At 37.5% G+C, this 22,675-nt stretch overlaps 1 protein-coding gene across 13 annotated transcripts in view; it reads right to left on the bottom strand.

Annotated features, from left to right (window-relative positions):
• Positions 1 to 22,675, bottom strand: part of ADK (adenosine kinase) — a 506,333-nt gene that overhangs the window by 26,710 nt on the left and 456,948 nt on the right. For all 13 annotated transcript variants that reach the window (XM_025434871.3, XM_025434878.3, XM_049108811.1 and 10 more), the window contains one exon: positions 10,455 to 10,541. In XM_025434871.3, the coding sequence (XP_025290656.1) occupies positions 10,455 to 10,541 (87 nt within the window). The remainder of the gene's footprint in view (positions 1 to 10,454; positions 10,542 to 22,675) is intronic.

The raw sequence follows: 22,675 nt of genomic DNA, 5'->3' as shown, positions 1-22,675 counted from the left end.
ATCCACCCTGACACTGTGCTAAGCACCGGTTTCTCCCTCTCCAAGTTAAATCAATACTCTGTTTGAGTAAACACATTTACAGCTTTATTAGGATGTCTTGCTTGTTCTGTAACAGCTACTTGAAGCTGTGGTAACAAATCGACTCAACTCAGTTAAACCTAGAGAGCTGGGTAAGAGGCCCATCGATAAGGTTGTTATAAAAATAAACTGCAGGAGATCAGAAAGCTGGAGCAAACAGTCTGGTAAATGTCAATATTTTCCTTTACAGAGGATGACAAAAACAGTGAGATCATGTGGAAAGTCTCCCAACCCCTTAAAAATGTTTCTTGTTTCAATTGGATAAAAGCATTTCTACTTTTTTGTGCACAACTCTTCTGAATGAAATTTTTGCTTCCTAATTCCCATATGCATCTGGAACAGGAAGCTGATGTAAATATTTGGTATTCTCCTTGCTGTTTCAGATTCTTTATTTTCCTTCATATTTAGAGGCTTATTTTGGTCCTCAGTGACTTTGTAAAATGACCTTATTCAAGTTATCTGGAGTACCTGGGTGGCTCAGTCTTACCTTCTTTTTATTAATTAAACAAAAGTTTTATCATCTACATTTGGGAGGTCATTGCAATGCAGTATTCCCTCTTGCTATGATATCTGTGAGACCTGATGTTGTACTTTCCAAATTAGGCCTTCCATATTTATGTATTTAGCAAGACCAAACAGTGTTAGCTTTAGACAGGCCACACAACCTCCTGACTAGTGATAGTACATAAAAATGTCTGCTACCTATTAGGAGAGAGATTCCACAGTGGCTGTAGTCCTACCAAACAAGAACTCTTATACCCTCTTTTAGATGTTCACAGGTTGCTCAAAGGACTAACATCTGGCAGGAAATTCCCACTTCAATTTGGCTAGCTTAGACTACCCAGATGTGACAAAGTAATGGTTTCCCCCAGCAGAAAAGTGCTCTACATGTAAACTCTTTTTCTTTCATTTTCTATGTAGTCTACTTAGTAAAATTTTGTTTTGTTATGCTTTGACTTCATGTTGATTACCAACCAGTCATGAACTCAAGTAACAAGTTATGACCCATACACTAGAAAACACAGATTTTCTGGAAAAAGAAAGTCAACAAACATTAAATTTTGAAATAACTTAAAAAGTTACTTCGCCTGCCAGGGTAAGGTCTGACTTAGTAGATATCTGCATAATGAAAACCAAAGCCTAAGTGGTGTCAGATGGTGCAGTGACTGACATGGACAGGAAGTCAATTCAGAGCAAAGGCTCCTTTGCAATAGCTCAGCACCACACATCCTCCCACAGAAAGTGAGCAATTGAGCAGCATAGTATAATATATAAGAAAGTGGCCGGTGCTAAACTATAAGGATAACTTATTTCCTCTTTATGGAAATCTGTCAAATTCTATTAACATGGCACGCGATACTGCATTTGAATTAAAAACAAAACAAAACAAAACACAGAAACCCAAACACTTTTAAATGCTCCCAATTCAGGAAAGACCCTGAAGAGGACCACTAAACAAGTGCGTTTTACTCCTATAGATAAGTTGTCCATCTGCCCCAACCCCTTTCAAAATAATGCTTTAAAAATCATGAAACAGCAATGTTCAAGATCAGGTTAGAATCTGAATTTTCAACCTAATGTGTGATCTCTTCATGTGGTTCTCAAAATAAAAGTTTAGGATTTGCTTCTGTTTTTAAGTTGAAGTTAAACATCTTGGATACCCACATGCCAAGAGAAAGTACATCAAAGGCTTCTATCCACTTGGGATTTTGACTCTTGACCTATATATTTCCAAGCGACCTATATAACAGACTGCTCGATGGACAGTTTCATTTGGGTTATTAACAAGTGTAATTACTGGACCATGAATTAATGAGTCAGGAGATCTGGCTCCCAGTATTGCATCCCTTTTTTTGGGATTCACTTTCCTCATCCATCAAATGGGGACTTCTGAACAGAAAATGGTTTTCATACCCAACATTGAGTTATTCCAGGGAATTACTTTATGAGCCACCAAATAAAATGTAGATAAGGCCACATAAGGGTTTGTTTAATCTCATTTCATTCTGATTCAGATAAGACCTCCTTTGAACATAGTCTAGTGACTGAAAACAGTTTAAAAACCTGAAAACCAAAATATGTGATTTTAAAAATATTCCCTTTCAGCACTAACATATTAAACGATATAGTTAAAAACAAAAAGACTCATCAGGACAAGGTCATAGCTCCTCAAATAAGGAGATGATAGCAAGCTTATTTATGTGAGCTTATTTACGCTCTAATTCATTAAGCAAGATAACTCATATTGTTATTATTTAACTCAACGTAAAAACTGTTATTTGATCAACTGACAATTCCTCACAGCAGGGTGGTTCTAAAATTTTAAGAGCATTTGATGAAAGAAACTGGTTTTTAATTTGCCATCTATTTCATGGACTAGAAATAAAACAAACATGTCTCATCTCTATAAAATGTCAATGTTAACTGGATAATTAAAAGAAAAATAAAGAGCTTGTACTCATACCACAGATTTGGGAATTCATATTCTGAAGTAAGTAGAGTTGTGAATTTAGTAACAGTGTAGCTAATTTTTGTTTATTCAGACCTACTGATTGTAAACAGCTTTATAACATCAGAGGTTATGTTTCACACAAATTTTCTTTTTTAAAAAAGATTTATTTATTTATTTATTTATTTGAGAGAGAAAGAGAGCACGAGTGAGCAGGAGCAGGAGGGAGAAGGAGAAGCAGATTCCCTGCTGAGCAGGGATCCCGACGTGGGACTTGATCCCAGGACCCTGGGACCTGACTGAGGCAGATGATTAACAGACTGAGCCATCCAGGCACCCCTACAAATTTCCATATAAAGAGTCTGGCAAATTGTTTCTAATGACTTATTTACCATGACTAAGACTTCTGCTGGGTCCCTGGATTAGCCAGTACTACTAATCTGATTTTATTTTGATTTTATTAATTACAAAGCCAATAAAAGGTATATTGTACCAAATTCAAACATAATTGAGACAAGATTTAAAGCTGAATACTTTAGCTTCATGAAAACTTACTATATTGCTCCTATCTTTTTTTTTTCATTTTGGTACTGACTGATAAAATGTTGGGTCATAGATAGGTATCAGTCTATAGACTAGTGTTTAGAAAACCATTTTTATTATTTCTCCTCCCCAGAGAGGAAGATGATATATTAATAGACCAGAGTATAACAAAATAATTTTAGGGGTAAGAACTCTGGGGTCAAACTTTGAGTTTTAATTCAGGTTTTCACTATGATATGGAGCATATTTAGTCTCTTGTACCTCTGAGACTAGAGAACTGTCCAGCTGAACCTAGACCCAGTTGCCAATCAACAGATTTGTGGAGCTAAGTAAATGGTTGTTGTTGTAGGTCACTAAGTTTTGAGGGTAGTTGATTATGTATACAACTAATACATGGTATATATATATATATATATTTTAATACATGGTATATTAATTAGACATGTAGCATAGGTAAAATTGACCAAATCCATGTAATAGCAGCTGGGGCCACTAATTAATTCAAGTTAGTTCCATTTGATTTCCCAAATATTCTAGCCCAGGAAACTGATACACATGTATTTTGCCATGTCACAATTCTGTATAAAAAAATTAACTTTTTTTTAAAAAATTTTTATTTATGATAGTCACACAGAGAGAGAGAGAGAGGCAGAGACACAGGCAGAGGGAGGAGCAGGCTCCATGCACCGGAAGCCCGACGTGGGATTTGATCCCGGGTCTCCAGGATCGCACCCTGGGCCAAAGGCAGGCGCCACCCAGGGATCCCCTAAAAAAATTAACTTTATTTATGACATTTCCTCTGGTCCTCTGCCACGAAATGCAGTCTTATAAATATCAACATTGTTTTCTTGGAATAAACATTTTTTAGTAATCTTCAAATATAGGAAACTTAGGTTCATATTTGAACTTCAGGGTCTGAGAGTCTATATGGCTCAGACAATCTCTGTCTTACCCAAATCTCCTGAAGACAAAGCCTTTTGAATTCTCTTATCTATTTATAATTGTTTCTAAGTGGAGGCCATCCAGTATATTAGATCTTTGAGGAAACATTCATGTTTGTGAGAAGTTCCAGACTTCATAACTTAAAAATCATCCAGTATTCCATGGGAACTAAAGTTATTTCTCTTTTTTTGGTCATGACTTGAGAAGCGTATTTACCTCTTTTAACCAACAAAAGCTTAAATAATCTTAGCCAATGTTCTTGAAATTTGTTCCTGGTCCCCAACAGCTTTTCTAAATGTCTGGATGTTAACAGTAGAATAGCATGTATGAAGTATTCTCTGAGTGTGTATGGTGTGAATCTCCCTTCCACCCCCATGAACTTGAGCTGCTGTGGTGAATTCATATTCCTAATGATGAAGTCAATTTCATATCTCATTTGATGATTTTAAGGAAAATTGCTACTTAAGAAATAAAATACCAAAGATGTCCTACTACAGTTAAGAGATAGGGAAAGGTATTATTGTTTCCTTGGGGGTAGGGGTGTGGTGGGGGTGGGGTGAGTAGCAGTATGCAGCTCTCATTTTGGTCACCATCAAATTAATCCTCTGCATACAATGGTCTTATGAAAGTTTTGATTTTTGAGTGAATTAGTGTTAGAAATAACATTTAAGTTATTTTCTAGTTTTCTGAGTTGGAAGCTAAGAAAAGAGGTGGTGGAGGAAAAAAAAATCCCACAAGAATTCTGTACCACTTCTTTGCAGAGCACAGTTTAGCAGCAATTAAGAAGAATGGGGGAGTAAGCCACACATGTTTGGGAAAAAAAAGGTGAGACCAGAAAATACAAAGATAATTTAGACAATCTCCATGACTCTCATAAGTATAGACATATGGTACAAGAGAAGGAAGTAGCATCCTTGTTTTAGAAACTTAAATCTTTTTTCCTTGACCAAATTTCTTTTTTTTCTTTTAAAGATTTTATCTATTTATTTGAGGCAGAGAGTACAAGTAGGGAGGAAGGTCAGAGGGAGAGGGAGAAAGATTCCCTGCTGAGCAGGAAGCCCAATGTGGGGAGGGGGGGGTTCAATCCCAGGACCCTGAGATCATGACTTGAGCTGAAGGCAGATGCTTAACTGAGTCACCCAGGTGCCCCCCAAATTCTTTTCTGAACATGAATTAGAAAGTATAATTAATGTTTCTTTTTATTAGATGGGGAAATAGGATAATTATGTTGTGATTGCTAAGTGGCTTTAATAGTTCATGTATATGCTGTAGATATTATCTTTTAGGGTAATACATATTCCCTGCTAAACCTGCCATGAAAAACTTAAAAAGTATTACAGGTAGCAGAGTTACTTTACTGTCATTCAAAAGAAACTGTTCTAAGCTATATATGGCTCTTAACCACATTTAACGAAGCTTTTTTAATCCTAAGAATGTTGGTCCTTGGGTGAAGTCTTCAGTCTTTTATCTGAGAGCTATATATATGTGCTTGGGTATAATCTGTCAAAGGTGTACTTACTTTTAGTCTAAAGATGATTTGTAGATCTAGTCCATATTCCTACAGCTGCCATAAAACATACAACTAAATCATATTAGATTAACACAGGCTGGTATTGACAGCCCACTGGGAACATATTGATTAGGTCCCTTTCATGTTATTTGTTATGATTTTTCTTCTCAGTTTCATTTACTGGGAAGACACAGGGGAAGAGATTTCACCAGGAACAATGACAGTGCCTGTCACAAAATGTTCTCAATGTTTCCATTTGTTACTATGGCAGTGACAAAGAGGGTTCCAAATGAAAAGGCAGACCTGCTGTGACAAAGCACAGCAGGACAACAAGAAGAAATTTTCTCCTGACCTGGGAAATTAGGAAATCACACTTAGAGATTATAGAATTGTCTCCATTTCCAAGGGTACAATCGTAGCACTTGGGCTTTTGAGGGAAAATGTGAAAAGGGTAGTTCCATCAGGCCTGGCTACGGACAAATAAAGGGCAAATGTTACAGAGTGCTTAAGATCTCCAAATAGAACAAGGAGGCATGCTTGTAGAGGCTAGAGGGAATTGTCACTGTTACTGAACCCCTGAGATGGAACTATGAATTTAATTTATGTACATTTGGGGTATTCATTTTAACATTATACATGAAAATCTATGATGTACTGTAGTTATATATCTCTTATGTGGCTAATAAGAACACATGACACTCTGGTACTGAGATATGTGATTAGCACAGGGTAGATGAAGTGAGGCTTTATCCAAGAACTTGAAATTGGGACTGGAATACAGTTATGCAAAGTCACAAAAGACAGAAATACTCTTAAAGCCAGCAAAACTTAAAAGTAATAGGAGGAATATATTATCTATCTAAAGATAGAATGTGTCAATCAGAGAGGAGATATGTTAATCAGGTAATAAAATAGTGAAGACAAAGAAACTACATAGTAAATGTAAAAGTTGCCATCACCTCTCCATTCATGTTCAAGGTAGAGAAGTATGTTTCCACAGCTGGAGTATTTCCAATCCTACTAGAAAGGCTTTCCCTAGTGCAGAGATGGAAGTAGGGGTTTTTAACCAATGGATTTTTTAGTATTTCCAACGGAAAAGACCATCTCTATTGTAAGAGGAATGCATTAGCCTGGTGCTATTAAATGGTTGATTCATATAGCTCCTTGTATTTAGATTCCATGCTGACCCAGCAAGTTTATGATCTGTCTTTCTGTATCTCTGTAGTGCAATCAATTCTACTGCTTAGCAAAAAGCTCCTGGTTCAAACTCACCGGGGACTATAGTCCTTCGATTATTTCCCCTTTCATTTTCTTTCTTTTCTGCAGCAATCTTACCCTAGAGTCCTCAGAATCCTATCAGATAACAAAAGCTCCTGTTCAATACATGAAATCATCTATTCAGATAACAGAAAGATTCTCTTTGGCAAAACCCAGCTTTTGTTAGTAAGGCTGGTCTGTCGCTCTCAGTCTCAATGATGAGATTTCCCTAAAAGTTTAGAGAAGCAATATAGTGCAGTGAGTAAGAGCCCTGACTCTGGAACCAGACTTCCTGGATCAAATCTTGGCTCTGCTACTCTCTAGCTATGAGACTGTTATCCAACTCCTTTGTTTCAGTTTTCTCATCAGTAAAATGGGGTTATAAATAAGCCCAAGTGGCTCAGGTGGTTAAGAGTCCAACTCTCAATTTTGGCTGAGATTGTGATATCAGAGTTGTGAGATTAAGTCCTACATGGGGCTTGGGCTCAGGAGAGTCTGCTTCTCTCCCTCTCCTTTTGCCCCTCCCCCTGCTCGCACACACGTGCTTGCTGTCTCTCTCAAATAAATAAATAAACCTTAAAAACAAAACAAAACACCCCTACTTCAGTGAGTGTTTATGAGCATTAAATAAGTTAACATATGTGAAATGCTTAAGATGCTTACTAGCCAGTAAGTACTTTATAAATGTTATCTATTACTATACTGTAGAGCATGACTTACATGAATGTGCTAAACATGCCAAAATAAGTATTTCAGTGCTAAAATGACATTAGAGTGTTCATGTCATTACATGACTCAGTCTTTCAGGATCTAATTATCCTGGAAACTGATCAGAGTAGGGTTAAAGTGAGAAAAATGGCTACCAGTAAAGTCCTGCCTACTGTCAGCCTGCCTTCCACTTTATAGTGATTTCAACAGTACGTAGTGAAACCCAGTATTTGGATCCAGGGTATGATGAAAGTGAATAAAGTGAGGAAGCTGCCAACATATTACACAGGGGTTGACAAATTAGAGCCTGAGGGCCAAATCCATCCTGTGGCCTGTTTTTGTATAACTGAGAGCTACAAAAGGTTTTTACATTTTTAGAGTGTTATAAAAAACCAAAACCAAAAGCAAACAAGCAAGCATACAAACAAACAAAACAAGAATAATATGCAATACAGCTTGTATATGACTCGCAAACCTAAAATATTCACTATCTGGCCCTTTACAAAAAAAATGTTGTGGATCCCTGTTCCACACTCTTCCCTTACTACTTACTTCACTGTACCCTAACAGTAAATATGTAGGTAGGTAGAGTGAGATAAAAAAGAGGCTGAGGGATCCCTGGGTGGCGCAGCGGTTTGGCGCCTGCCTTTGGCCCAGGGCGCGATCCTGGAGACCCGGGATCGAATCCCACGTCGGGCTCCCGGTGCATGGAGCCTGCTTCTCTCTCTGCCCCTCTCTCTCTCTCTCTGTGTGACTATCATAAAAAAAAAAAAGAGACTGAAAATTCTCTAACAGACAGCCCAAGTGTTTTCATGAGGTAGTTCATTTATTATTCTTACCATAGTACAAATGGGTAGCTAGCTGTTCCTACTTTAGTACCCTAGGAATGACTTCTCTCTCCCTCAGAAAGTCCATATATTCTTACCTAGTCTGGGAACATTATAGGTAGTTAGGCATTCATAAAGGAGCCTGTTTTTGCAGGGCTAGGTGGCCCAGGACCCAAGGTACTGACTAATTAGGTCACCATCTTATTTATGATGGCCTCATGATATGCCCTACGAAATACTAAAAAAAAAAAAAAAAAAAAAAAAAAAAAAAAAAAGAATACTTACTATTTTAAATATTTAAAGTACTTAAATAATGCACACACAAGGCGTAGGTTTAAAAGCTATGTACTAAGATTTCTGGTTTAACTAATTTTTTTAAAAAAAGATTTTATTTATTCATGAGAGACACAGAGAGAGAGGCAGAGACACAGACAGAGAGAGAAGCAGGCTCCATGCAGGGAGCCCGATGTGGGTGGGACTTGACCCCAGGACCCCAGGATCATGCCTTGGGCCAAAGGCAGGTGCTAAACCACTGAGCCACCCAGGTGTCCCTGGTTTAACTAATTTTACGCAAGAAATCCATAGTGTTTCTTTAATGTATTACAGAATTTAGCCTGATTCTGGATAAGATATTTTTAGCCTACGTGGATTTATAACTCTGAAGAAATATGGCATAGGAAAAAATAGCTAGAAAACACTCTAATCAATGATGAAGCCCCTAAGCAAAGACAAAAGATACAAACATGACAGTAAAGTAGAATGTTATCTGCAGTATGTACTCTTTCTAAAGAATAGGGCATGGGGCATGCTATAAGTATACTGGTTAACAGCTCATTGAAGAGTTGGCATGTTGGTGAAAAAGATCATTAAAACAAAAGAACATCTATATTTGAAACAATACAATGTTAAGACCATCACATAATATAAGTTTCCCATGGGACGCCTGGGTGGCTTAGCGGTTAAGCATCTGCCTTTGGCTCAGGGCGTGATCCCGGAGTCCTGGGATTGCGTCCCACATGGGTCTTCCTGCATGAAGCCTGCTTCTCCTTCTGCCTATGTCTCTGCCTCTCTCTGTGTGTCTCTCATGAATAAAGAAATAAAATCTTAAGAAAAAAATTTGAGGGCAGTCTGGGTGGCTCAGCGGTTTAGCATTGCCTTCAGCCCAAGGCCTGATCCTGGAGTCCCAGGATTGAGTCCCACTTCGGGCTCCCTGCATGGAGGCTGCTTCTCCCTCTGCCTGTGTCTCTGCCTCTCTCTCTCTCTGTGTTTCTCATGAATAAATAAATAAATTCTTTAAAAAATTTTTTTTGAAAAAAAAAAAAGTTTCCCATGATTCAAATTATCTTTTAAGGAAAGGAGGACAATGATCAACTCTATTTGCCTTTTTTCCTTGTTCAGCTTGATGTTATAAGAAATAAAGAGAGATTGAGAGGGACTCTTCTGGATTACCACTCAGGAATCTAAAGCTTTCTAGAGAGTCTAGCTTACCTACACTTAACTAGAAGGGGTTTAGACATCAAAAGAACCTTTGGAAAAAAAAACAAAAACCTTTGAACCAGATTTTAGATCAATCCAATTCATCAAGCTAAGAATCTCCTATTGTCTTCATCTTATTTTTGAGTACTCATTCCAAAAATGACAGTCCTTATAAATTGCGCCAGTTCTTACTAAGCCTTGATGAGACAAAAATTTAACTCTTCCTAGTATATTTATAAACATTTAACTATTGCGTTAGATGTTTTAACCAAATGATATAATCCAAAGACATCATTCTTAGTTAATATTTACCAAAATTTGTTTTAAAGAAAAGCAATGTGTTAACATTTAAGCCCGAAAGGCTAAGAATATACTACATATTGTACTTGATACAGTTTGTTTATGTAATATTCTCACAGACACAATCTTGTGAAGATGACTGGGGTACAGCACAACAGCAAATTATATTTAAGTCAAAAATAAGTATTCTTCCTATAGTAAAATACCCTCATAATACTCAAAGCGACAGTAGCATATGGAAAGAACATTAGGAGTTAATTATTTAAAAGAAGAAACTATTAAATTCATAAACCTTGGCTATGTGGTAAAGGCAAGGGTTAAAGGAAATGTTTAACTTATAAGTATGAAATAAATGAATCTGTACCTCCAACAAATGCATCTCCTGCTCCGTTGGTATCAACAATTTCTTTCTGGTCTTGATCCAAGACAGCAAAAGCGGTGACTTCACTTTCTGCAAGTAGAGCCAAAGAAAGGCAGACTGACTTTTCTTTGTAACACCCAATACACAAACTCACCTAGTAAAGTTTGAAACTCTTTCATCATTCATCATTCAGAGAGAGAGGCAACATGAGTTCTATATTCTGTACACGAGTACTTGGGAACCAAGGTACAAATTCATCTGTAAACAACGCTTTTTATGGGTAATTTTCAGCATACACATACTGTATGTGTTTTGTTAGAGTTATACCTACGTCGATCACATATTTTGGGAATGACTATAAAGCACAGCAGTACCTTTTTGGACAGTACAAATACTTGAACAGAAACTACGATGAAAGAAAATATTTGTAAGGACTGGATCCTGGATCTCTAATAAAGCTTCAAACTTGACTGCATTCTTGGCAGTGAAATCTTGGATAGAGTTAAAGAGCTGTAAATTTAAAATATATAAATAACGAGTCTTGGGTGTTTCTCTACAGAAAATCACAATGGCATAATAAAAATATAACTACTATTCTGTTATAATTCTTCATGCCAATGTTAAGAATTGCTGATTTTAGTTGGCTTATACAAATAACTGAATCTGGTTACTTTTTACAAGGAGTCGCTATTTCCTTTAAACTGTCAACTAGCAAAAGGAAAAGCTAGGTAGAACAAAAGGGACAGTGCAATGGGTTCTTGTCTTATAGTAGTCTGGACTAGGGCTTGATTGTTTTGACTATAAAGTAACCTAATACAGAACTTTAAACTTGGCACATGACAGTGGAATGGAGTTATTTGTGATGAAATTTGGCCCAGAGGACATCTGAAAAGATTGGACAGTAGTTTTTATTGGTGGCCAGAATTTCTGAAATCACAAATTTGCATCACTTATGGGGAGAGATGTGGCCAAAGACTTGTGAACTTCAATCTCCTCTAAGATCAAGAGAGAGGGAAAAGGAGATATTGAGCACCTCAGGGTCTCAATAAAGAATATAAGAATCTCAAAAAGCATTTCTGTCTGCGGTCTGTTACCTGGTACTAATGGATACTTTCTTTTTTAAAAAAATATTTTATTTATTTATTCATGAGAGGCACAGAGAGAGAGAGAGAGAGGCAGAGACATAGGCAGAGGGAGAAGCAGGCTCCATGCAGGGAGCCCAATGTGGGACTCGATCCTGGGACTCCAGGATCACGCCCTGGGCCGAAGGCAGATGCTCAACTGCTGAGGTACCCAGCATCCCTAATGGATACTTTCAAGAAGAGATAAATACAGATATGATAATGAAAATAAAATCCTACTGGAAAGATTGATATTCAAGAAGAGGATTCTTCATTTAGTGATCCCTTTTGACCATATGACTGCAGATGCTGAGAAGCATCTATTAAAACCCTTTAAGTAACTAGCTTTCCACATTTTGTAACACCAGGACCTATATGGTAGTTAGCAAGATTCTGATTAATTGAAAGTTAAGGCATAAATATCTAGGATTAAATTTTCTAAGGAGTATGCAGTATATACTGCTACACAGACTTTACTAGAAATAATTCGGGGGGATCCCTGGGTGGCGCAGTGGTTTAGCGCCTGCCTTCAGCCCAGGGTGTGATCCTGGAGACCCGGGATCGAGTCCCACGTCGGGCTCCCTGCATGGAGCCTGCTTCTCCCTCTGCCTGTGTCTCTGCCTCTCTCTCTCTCTATTTATATATAAAAAAAAAGAAATAATTCGGAAAGGGCTACCATCTGATTTAGGAAAAAGGACTATACCATAAATATTTATAAAGAAATCTGATTTTATTACTTCCAAGTATAAGTCATAATATAAAGTAGGACCAAACAGCCACTAAATTAGTAAAATGAGCTAAATTAATGATGCCATTACCATTTATAATAGGGTTACATTATGTAATAATAAAAGAGGTCTACAAAACACTTCAGGTAATGTGTTAATAGAAGAATTAATTATTGGATTGTAGATTTGAAAAATAATTACATATAAATGATAAGTAAGCCATAATTAGATATAATTCCTTGAATTCTTTGAAAAAGTCATGGATTTTTGGTTGGATAAATCTTTATTTATGAATAGAACCTAATTCAAAATGGATGAGATTACCTGGAACTTTGCTCTTAAGAATCAGGACTTCTTGGTCTAAACTACTAAAAAAAAATTTTTTTTTTAACTACTAAAAATTCTAAATGAATGGTTTTCTGGATATATGTGTATATCTTTGATATGTTTTATCCTTAGATGACATAGAAGTTCAATTTCTTGTAACATAAAGAATTATTTTTCACCTTTTCTGCTTATTGATGCAAATAAATATATAAGAATACTAAGACTGTAAAAGAGCTGTCATGAATTGGAATGGATATAGTCTAGTCTCTATTACCTTCTGTATCTAGCTCTTATGCTATGAAAGCTCCTTTCAAAATACCCTGAAAATTTGCAAGATCCTGAAATGTGTTCTGAATTACTGAAGAAGGATTTAACAACATTCAATAATATTTAGGTTCAATTATATTGTTGAGACATTCTGATATTTTTTTGAAATGAAATGATCTGTTAGTTTACAGAGCTATTAAAAAACCCCCAACACACACACACACACACACACACACACACACACACACACACACAAACCCAACACGGGACACCTGGTGGCTTAGTGGTTTAGCGCCTGCCTTCGGCCCAGGGTGTGATCCTGGAGTCCCGGGATCGAGTCCCACATACTCCCTGCGTGGAGCCTGCTTCTCCCTCTGCCTATGTCTCTGCCTCTCTCTCTCTCTCTGTCTCTTATGAATAAATAAATAAAAATACTTTAAAAATAAATAAATAAAAATCCCCAACACATCAAGCACCTATGTGGCTCAGTTGGTTAAGTGTCTCACTCTTGATTTTGGCTCAGGTCATGATCTCATGGTTGTGAGATCCAGCCCCACATCCTCGAGCTCTGCACTCAGCATAGAATCTGCTTGAGATTCTTTCCCTCTGCCTCTCTCCCCACGCACTCTCTCTCTCTCAAATAAACAAATAAATACATCAAAAAAAAAAAAAAAAACCTCACACAACTAACTAGACAGCATTTACCAGCATGACCTTTTCCATAGCCTTCTAGACCATCTGTTGTATGAACATATGAAATACCTCACTAAATCTTAAGATACACTTATAGGCATGAACATTATTCAGCCAATGAGGCCAGGACACTTTCATGACTCACTTAGGTGTAAAATGGGCCTGAAGTAGCAATAATAGCTTTGTCTTAGTTCTAGAAAAATGACACTGTTAGCTCTGATCAAGTGCTTCTAAATAAGAGCGTAAGATACATTAGAGCCTTTTATTCCCATGACTTATTCACTCCATAAGTGGAAGCCTGTATGTCCCACTCTGTTTCACCCATTTTGTTCATCCCTCTATCTCCCTCTCCTCTGGCAACCATCAGTTTGTTCTCTATATTTTTAAGTCTGATTCTGCTTTTTGATACATTTGTTTCATTTTTTAGATTCGACATATAAGTGAAACCATATGATATTTCTCTTTCTTGGTAGGACTTATTTCACATAGCACAAAACCTTCTAGATCTACCTATGTTGTTGCAGATGACAAGACCTCATTCTTTTTATGGCTTCATAGTATTCCCCCCTCTCTCTGTGTCTCTCATGAATAAAAAAAATATATATATATATCCCACATCTTCTGTATCCATTCATCTATCCATGGACACTTGGGTTGTTTTCACATCTTGGCTACTGTAAATATAGTCCATGGTACTGGAATAGTGTTTATGATGACAGATTGTAGCTACATTTGTGGCAAGCATAGCATAATGTATAGGGCTATGGAATTACTCTGTTGTAAACTTGAAACCGATGTAACATTGAGTGTCAACTATAGTCAGATAAAAAGCTTTTAGGGGATCCCTGGGTGGCGCAGCGGTTTAGTGCCTGCCTTTGGCCCAGGGCGCGATCCTGGAGACCCAGGATCGAACCCCATGTCGGGCTCCTGGTGCATGAAGCCTGCTTCTCCCTCTGCCTATGTCTCTGCCCCTCTCTCTCTGTGTGTGACTATCATAAATTAAAAAAAAAAAAAAGCTTTTAAAAAGTAGTAAGTGTGGGTAGCCCGGGTGGCTCAGCGGTTTAGCGCCGCCTTCGGCCCAGGGCATGATCCTGGAGACCTGGGATCGAGTCCCATATCAGGCTCCCTGCATGGAGCCTGCTTCTCCCTCTGCCTGTGTCTCTGCCTCTCTCTCTCTGTGTCTCTCATGAATAAATAAATAAAATCTTAAAAAAAATAAACATAAAAAGTAGTAAATGTATGATATGTGGAAGAATATTGCTAATTATACATGGAATTACTAATAAAAAGAATTAGTGACTTTTAAAATAGCTTATGATCTTTTTTGTTGTCAAAATATTTTATTATTAAGTAATCTCTATACCCAGCGTGGGGCCTGAACTCACAACCCCAAGATCAAGAGCTGCATGCTATACTAAGCCAGCCAAGAACCTGAAATGATTTTTTGTATCTTAAAAAAAAAACAAGGTAAGTCAGAGCCACTGTTTCTCAAAACTTTCCAAACATTTTGTAAAGTGAGAAGGAAAAGGACTGGTAATAATTATTATTCCTATTTTCCAGATTTCTATAAAACTACAGGATCATGAACTTCCTTAAGCAGACAGGAAACAAAAAAGGATATTCAGTTGATAACAGATTTCTTTGGTATCATTTATTAGCTATCTGTCTAGAATCAAAACATCCTCACATGTATATAATGCTAAGTCAATTAGTAGAAATAGTAAGTTCATGCAATATTTACCTGAAAAAATGATAAAATTCAGTCGCTCAATGCCAAACTACTAGATCAAATGCTTCTGTAGCCCTACTGCTACTAAATTAACTATGTATTTTAGCATTGTATATATATAACCTCATGATAATTAACATCCTTAGAAAATTTTGTTCAAGATATTTTAAAATGCCATGTTTTGTCCCTTCTTTTGGTCACTTTTTTATGTCACCTTTAAATTGTAGGAAAGATATAACTGTTGGAAGATAGCAGGATGAGGTGTTTACAATCTCAAGGTAGACAGGTGTTTTCAATTGCAAGCAGCTGTTTCAACCTCTGCCACTGCCTCTGAATGAACATCACCAGGCATGGGAAAGATTGAAAAGTGATGGCAAAATCTTCACCACAAAGTGAAAAATATGACTAGGTAAAAATCAGAACTCTTGAAATTCTTAAAAGTGGCTCCTCTACCATGGCCATTCTTTATAATGATGTAATATCCACAGTATTAATGTTTTTGTTTGCTTTTTTTAAAAAAGATTTTATTTATTTATTCATAGACACACACAGAGAGAGAGAGAGGCAGACACACAGAGGGAGAAGCAGGCTCCATGCAGGGAGCCTGACGAGGGACTCAATCCCGGGTCTCCAGGGTCACACCCCAGGCTGCAGGCGGCGCCAAGCCACTGCGTGCACCATGGGGGCTGCCCTGTTTGCTTGTTTTTTTTTTATTAACCTTTTATTTGAACATAATTTTAAACTAATAGGAAAATTTGATGAAAAATACAGAGAACTCCCATAAAATGTTTATCCAGATTTACCAGGTTTTTAAAAAAGATTTTTATTTATTTATTTATTAGAGAGAGAGAGAGAGAGAGAGAGGCAGAGACACAGGCAGAGGGAGAAGCAGGCTCCATGCAGGGAGCCCGATGTGGGACTTGATCCTGGGTCTCCAGTATCAGGCCCTGGGCTGAAGGTGTTACTTAAACCGCTGAGCCACCCGGGCTGCCCAGATTTACCAGTTTTTAATATTTTGCCACAATGTTTACTTAATCTTTTCATATATATGTACATATTATTATTTATTGTTTTAAGCTTTTGAGCATGAATTGCTTATATCATGCCTTTACTTCTTAATAATTCAGTGTGCATCTCCAAGAATAAGGATATTCTTTTAAGTAACCACAATACAGTTGATAAATTTAAAAGCTTAATATTGTTATTTTATATAATCTATATTCCATATTTCAATTTGTTAATTGTCCTGTATTTTACAGTTTTTTTCCCATCCACTACAAGATTCAGTCCAGAATTACACAGTGCTTTTTAGTTACTTTTTTTTTTTTTAAGATTTTTAAAATTTATTCATGAGAGATACAGAGAGAGAGAGGCAGAGACACAGGTGGAGGGAGAAGCAGGCTCCATGCAGGGAGCCCAAAGTGGTACTAGATCCCAGGTCTCCAGGATCAGGCCCTGGGCTAAAGGCGGCGCTAAACTGCTGAGCCACTCGGGCTGCCCATTATGTTTGTTTTTAATTTAACCTTTTAAATAGGTAGTGCATACACAGAGTTAAAAAATACAAATTTATTAAAAGATATCCTATAAAAAAAACTTTCTCACCTCTTATCTCCTATTCATCCAGTTTCTAATCCTACTGCTTTCCAATGTGGTTATCACTGCTATTGTTTTTCTGTAAATCCTTCCAGAATTTCTCTATGCACATTCAAGCAAACACATTCTTATTTTTTTCGTTTTTATAAAAGATTTTATTGATTAGAGAGACAGAGAGAAAGAGAGAGAAGGGGAAGGAGAGAGAATCTGAAGCAGGCTCCATGCTGAGAGCAGACCTGGATGCGGGGCTCAATTCCACAACTGCAAGATCATGACCTGAGCTGAAACCAAGAGTTGGAGGCTTAATGAGCCACCCACGCACCTCTTCTTTCTTATTCTTTTTAAAAGATTTTATTTATTTATTCATGAGAGACACAGAGAGAGGCCGAGACAGGCAGACGAAGAAGTTCCCCAAAGGGAGCCTGATGTGGGACTCAATCCCAGGACCCTGGGATCACAACCTGAGCCAAAGGCAGATGCTCAACCACTGAGCCACCTAGGTGCCCACCCCTCCTCTCTTTTTTTTTTTTTTAAGATTTTATTTATTTACTCATGAGAGACAGAGAGAGAGAGAGAGAGAGAGAGAGGCAGAGACACAGGCAGAGGGAGAAACAGGCTCCATGCAGGAAGCCTGATGCAGAACCTGATCCCGGGTCTCCAGGATCACACCCTGGGCTGAAGGTGGCATCAAACCGCTGAGCCACCCGGGCTGCCCTCCCTTCTTATTCTTAAACAAAAAAGTACCCATCTTTGTGGGTGGCTCTGGACCATGTTTTTTTCACTTGGAAATCGTTCTTTGTTGGTAAGCAGAGAATGTCTGCATTTTTATTGCTGCATAATAGTCCACTGTATGGATATACTTAAATAAATTAAAGCAGTCTTTTATTGATGGACTTTTAGGTTGTTTTCAGTCTTCTGCTATTATACACAATGTTGCAAAGCACTAATGCTTTTATTTTAAGTAGACCCTAAATTTAATTATTTGGCTTTATTTAAAAGCCAAAGTCAATAATTTCATTCCTACTTTTTATAGGGAACTGACATACGAAAACTAAATTGTTATACCAAGAGCATGAAATATGCCTGTGTCAAAGAATAAGAAAAAAGTGAGAATCCAGGAAATGCTTTTCTTTTCATTAGGATATACATACCAGGATATGAGCAAAGACACCCTGCTCAGCCTGCCCTAATAAACAGGGTAATGAAACAGATGACAAATTCTACTAATAATAGAGATTTATAGAACAATCCTAATTAACAAGGACTTTTGGGGAATGAAGAGCTCTGGGTTAATTTAATTTTCTGGTTAACTAAAGAAAAAGCAGAAAGTCTTTTTAGTTAGAAATCTTTCTAAATGTATTAATATAATAATATACCATGACATCCCTGCTTTAATTAGTTTAGTTTATTAAACTGAATGAAAATTTTCTTTGATAATAGAGAATCCTAGAGCACATGTTAATGTCATTATTCTGAACATCAATTCTTATTGTAGCTCCAAAGGTGTAAGTGCTTTCATGAAAGGTAGGATAAATGGAATGGTTGGAGGAACACTGGATTAGGACTCAAAAGACCCATGGTTTTAGTCTGGTTTTGGTTCAGCTACTTTATTCAATAAATGCTTATTAAGAGCTTATCATATGTCAGGCCCCCAGACTGGGAATACAGATGTGAATAGGACACACAAAACCCCTGCTCTCATGGGACCTACATTTTAGTGAGGACAGACAGTATACAAGAAACAATGAGAAAGATAATTTGAGATAATAAATGCCACAAATAAAATAAAACAGGATGATATGATAAAATATGACTGGGGAGGTAAATTAATTTAGATGGTTGCTACTTCTTTACTGAGGAGGTGATGTTTGAATTGAGACTTCAATAGCAAGAAAGAGCTAGCCTTGTGAAGATCCAGGTGCAGAATATTCAAGAGCAGAGGCTCTGGGCTAGCAACAAGCTATGTGAACTAACCCTTTTTAAGTTTAGGAAGGCTACTGTCACTAGAGTGTAGTGAGTGTGGAGAGATCAAGAGTGTGTGGCTGTTGGTAGAATTTCATCCTATATAGAATGGGAAACCATTGGAAGGTTTTTAAATTTTTTTAAGATTTAAACATTTTATTTATTTAAAAGATTTTATTTATTTATTCATGAGAGACAGAGAGAGGCAGAGACACAGGCAGAGGGAGAAGCAGGCTCCATGCAGGGAGCCCGACGTGGGACTTGATCCCCGGTCTCCAGGATCATGCCCTGGGCCAAAGGCAGGCGCCAAACCGCTGAGCCACCCGGGCTGCCCTAAAAATTTATTTTAGAGAAAGGAGCATGCATGTGGGAGCGAGGCTGGGGTGGGGGTAGGGGTGAGCAGGGGCTGAGGGAGAGAGTAAGAAAGTTTTTTTTTTTTTTTTTTTTGAGAGTAAGAAAGTCTTAAGCAGACTCAGTGCTGAGTATGGAGTCTGATGTGGGGCTTGATATCAGGACCCTGAGATCACCATCTGAACCAAAACCAAGAGTCGAGGCTTACCTGACTATACCACCCAGGTGTCCCCACTGTAAGATTTTAAGCAGGGGAGTGACATAGTCCCATCTTTGATTTAAAAACGGCAGCCTTATATAGAATGGACAGAATGGTGGGGGTTGGGAGTAGAGTCAATGATGCTACTTTTCAAGACCTTGCACAAATAACCACAATTTTATTATACTTAGAAGATGGAGAAGAGTGCCTGGGTGGCTCAGTCAGGTAAGTGTTCAACTCTTGATTTCGGCTCAGGTCATGATTTAAGGGTCATGGGATTTAGCCCCATGTTGGGCTTTGTGCTCAGCAGGGAGTCTGCCTAAGAGTCTCTTTCTACCTCTGTCTCCCCCCCTCATTGTGCATGTGCTCTCTCTCCTAAAATAAAGAAAAAAAAAAAAAAAAAGAAAAATGAGCATAATACTTGTTCTAGCTATTTTCTGTGATTCTTATATGGATTAAGTATTAATGTTATGAAAGTACCCTTTCAAATATAAAGCCCTATACAATTTTTAAAAATTCTTAAATATGGTTTATTACTTTTCTCCATTTCTGATGGATCTCTCTATAGGGATTATAGAGAATGCAAAGGCTATGGTTTTCACCTCCTCTTATGTGTTTGTATGTTTAAATGTAATACATATTGGTATATACTGATAAACAATTTTATAAGGTGTTTTTAGGAGCTTATTTTCTTCAATCAGGTAACAAGTATTTGTTGAACACTTGCCATGAGCTCCTTCTAGATCCTTCTAGATCCTTTGGGGGAGATATAGGGGAAATATTAAGACATGATTTATCTTCTGAAATAACTTATAACCTATACTGAAAGAAATCTAGCACATGTGAAAGAATTTGTGAAGTATCATACAATGTAATATTTATTATAACTGCAACAGGATTTCAAAGGAAAGAAACAATGTGAATTTAATTAACTGGAGATGGTTTCATGGAGAAGACTGAACTTAAGCTAGGAAGATATGGATAGTGAAGAGGAGAGGAAATAAAATATATATATATTCCAGGAGGCACAGAGAAAGAAACAAGCTTAGGTAAGGAAAGAAATAATGCAAGATGGGTAGGGTCCAGCCATCTCTAGGAAGACAAATCTTTGGATTTAATACATCAAACAATGGGATACAATTGCAGTTTGTGAGCTAGCAAAGTGACATTCAAGTGCTTACTGTGCACTAACTACTACAGCAAGTGCTTTATATACTTCATATCATGTATTTCCCACGGCAATCCCACAAATTGACCTGACTTTATAAGTGAAGACACTGAGGCTCATAGAGGTTGTCAACTGCTCAGGGTCTTGGAGCAAAGTACTTTGGGATCAAAGAGAGAGAGAGAGAGAGACAGAGACAAAGACAGAGACAGAGAGAGAAAATAAAATGGGATTCCAAAGTGACCATTTGAGCAATGTTGCTATCATTTTTTCTGAAAAAAAGGTGAGCATGGGAAAAAAGCAAGATTTTGATTAAGCAGTATATAGCATTTAACTGACATTTAAATCCTCTCCCCCTCCTTAAAAGATTTTATTTATTTATTCATGAGAGACACAGAGAGACAGGCAGAGACACAGGCAGAGGGAGAAGTCAGCTCCATGCAGGGAGCCTGATGAGGGACTCAATCCTGGAACACTCGGATCATGCCCCGAGCCAAAGCAGATGCTTGACTGCCGAGCCACCCAGGCATCCCTTAAATTCCCTTTCTAAGTTGGGTACTGATAACTAAATTTGACCAAATTAAGTAGATAAATACTCCACAGAGAATAGAGGCAGTATAATACTGTATTAAAAATATAAATCTGACTGCTCGGGTTCATATTCCCAATTACTAGTAAATTCCCATATACTAGCTCATAACCAAGCCAAACTCTCTATGCCTCAATTTTCTCATGTACAAAACAGGGACATTAACACTAATTATCTCATAGCATTTCTGTGAGGCTAAATCACTTAACACATATAAGGCATTTAGAGCAAAAGTTGGCACAAAGTAATCATTTAATGAATAAATGAACAAGAATTATTAATCTTAAAATAAGACTTTTGGGTATGGGAGATTGAGATCACACTTGAAATTGCTGCTACTGAAGGCATGGTTTTGATATGGAGCACTATGATCATTGTTTGCAGTAAAGCCTCTCAGTTTGTTCATGTTTTCTTTGAATTTTCTACAAATGTTTCAAGTAAACGTCAGTTAAAATCTTCAGTGCTGAATATGGACAGGTAACGAGTAGAAGAGTGTTTGCTTTGAATATGAAAATAGTTTTCCATAGAAAAGTGACTGAAGGGGTGACTGGGTGGCTTAGTTGGTTAAGCATCCAACTCTTGGTTTCAGCCCAGGTCATGATCTCATGGGTCGTGAGATCAAACCCTGCATTGGGCTCCTGCACTCAGCAGGGATTCTGCTTGAAGATTCTCTCTCTCTGCTCCTCTCCCCACTCATGTGTGTGCACACACACTCTCAATAAATAAATAAATCTTTAAAAAAATCGTAAGAAAGGTGACCAAGAAAATAATGATAAATGGAATTACTGCCTTAAAACCTTATTTCCCCCTTTTTTGGTGTCTTCCTTCCTTCCTTCCTTCCTTCCTTCCTTCCTTCCTTCCTTCCTTCCTTCCTTCCTTCCTTCCTTCCTTCCTTCCAAGATTTCTGATACCTTTAATAGGTTCACTATATGAAGTCTATCTTTTTAACCTTAAAGCAGTTCATTTCAACCTGTTCTCTCTTTGCTTTTTTCTATGCACTTGCTCCATTCTCAGGTTTATAAAAACTGGCTTCCTCTGTGGCTTAGCTCATAGGTCACTGGCCATCTATAGATTGCCTAACCTTGTTGAGGTTCTTAACCCTGATTCATTCAGCTATGCCCAAGGAAGCAACTAGGGTTCATGGCACAAACCTTGGCTACTTAGGTAAGAAGGGCTACAGGAAAGGCAATTTGTCTGATGATCTCTAGCACCCAAAGCTATGCTTTGCACATGATAGGTGCTCAGGAAACATTTGTTGAATGAACAGACTAGTTTTTCATGAATACAAATCTCATCATGTTATTCTCCTGTTAAAAGCCCTTTGATGGTTCTCTATTGAAGTCTTATCTCTTATCTTATCTTAACCTTATCTCTTGCCATTTCCCGAGCTGTGATTTTGTCTCTCTCACACTCATAATTTTTCAAACATGTCATGTTTTCTTTTTTTTTATACCTATATCATACCAGCTTTACTGCACAAATCATCCTTCCCTATTAGTT

This window comes from Canis lupus, chromosome 4, assembly GCF_003254725.2.
Source record: "Canis lupus dingo isolate Sandy chromosome 4, ASM325472v2, whole genome shotgun sequence".
Taxonomy (NCBI): domain Eukaryota; kingdom Metazoa; phylum Chordata; class Mammalia; order Carnivora; family Canidae; genus Canis; species Canis lupus.
Note: the sequence above shows the minus strand (reverse complement) of the source record. Positions and strands in the feature narration are given on the sequence as shown.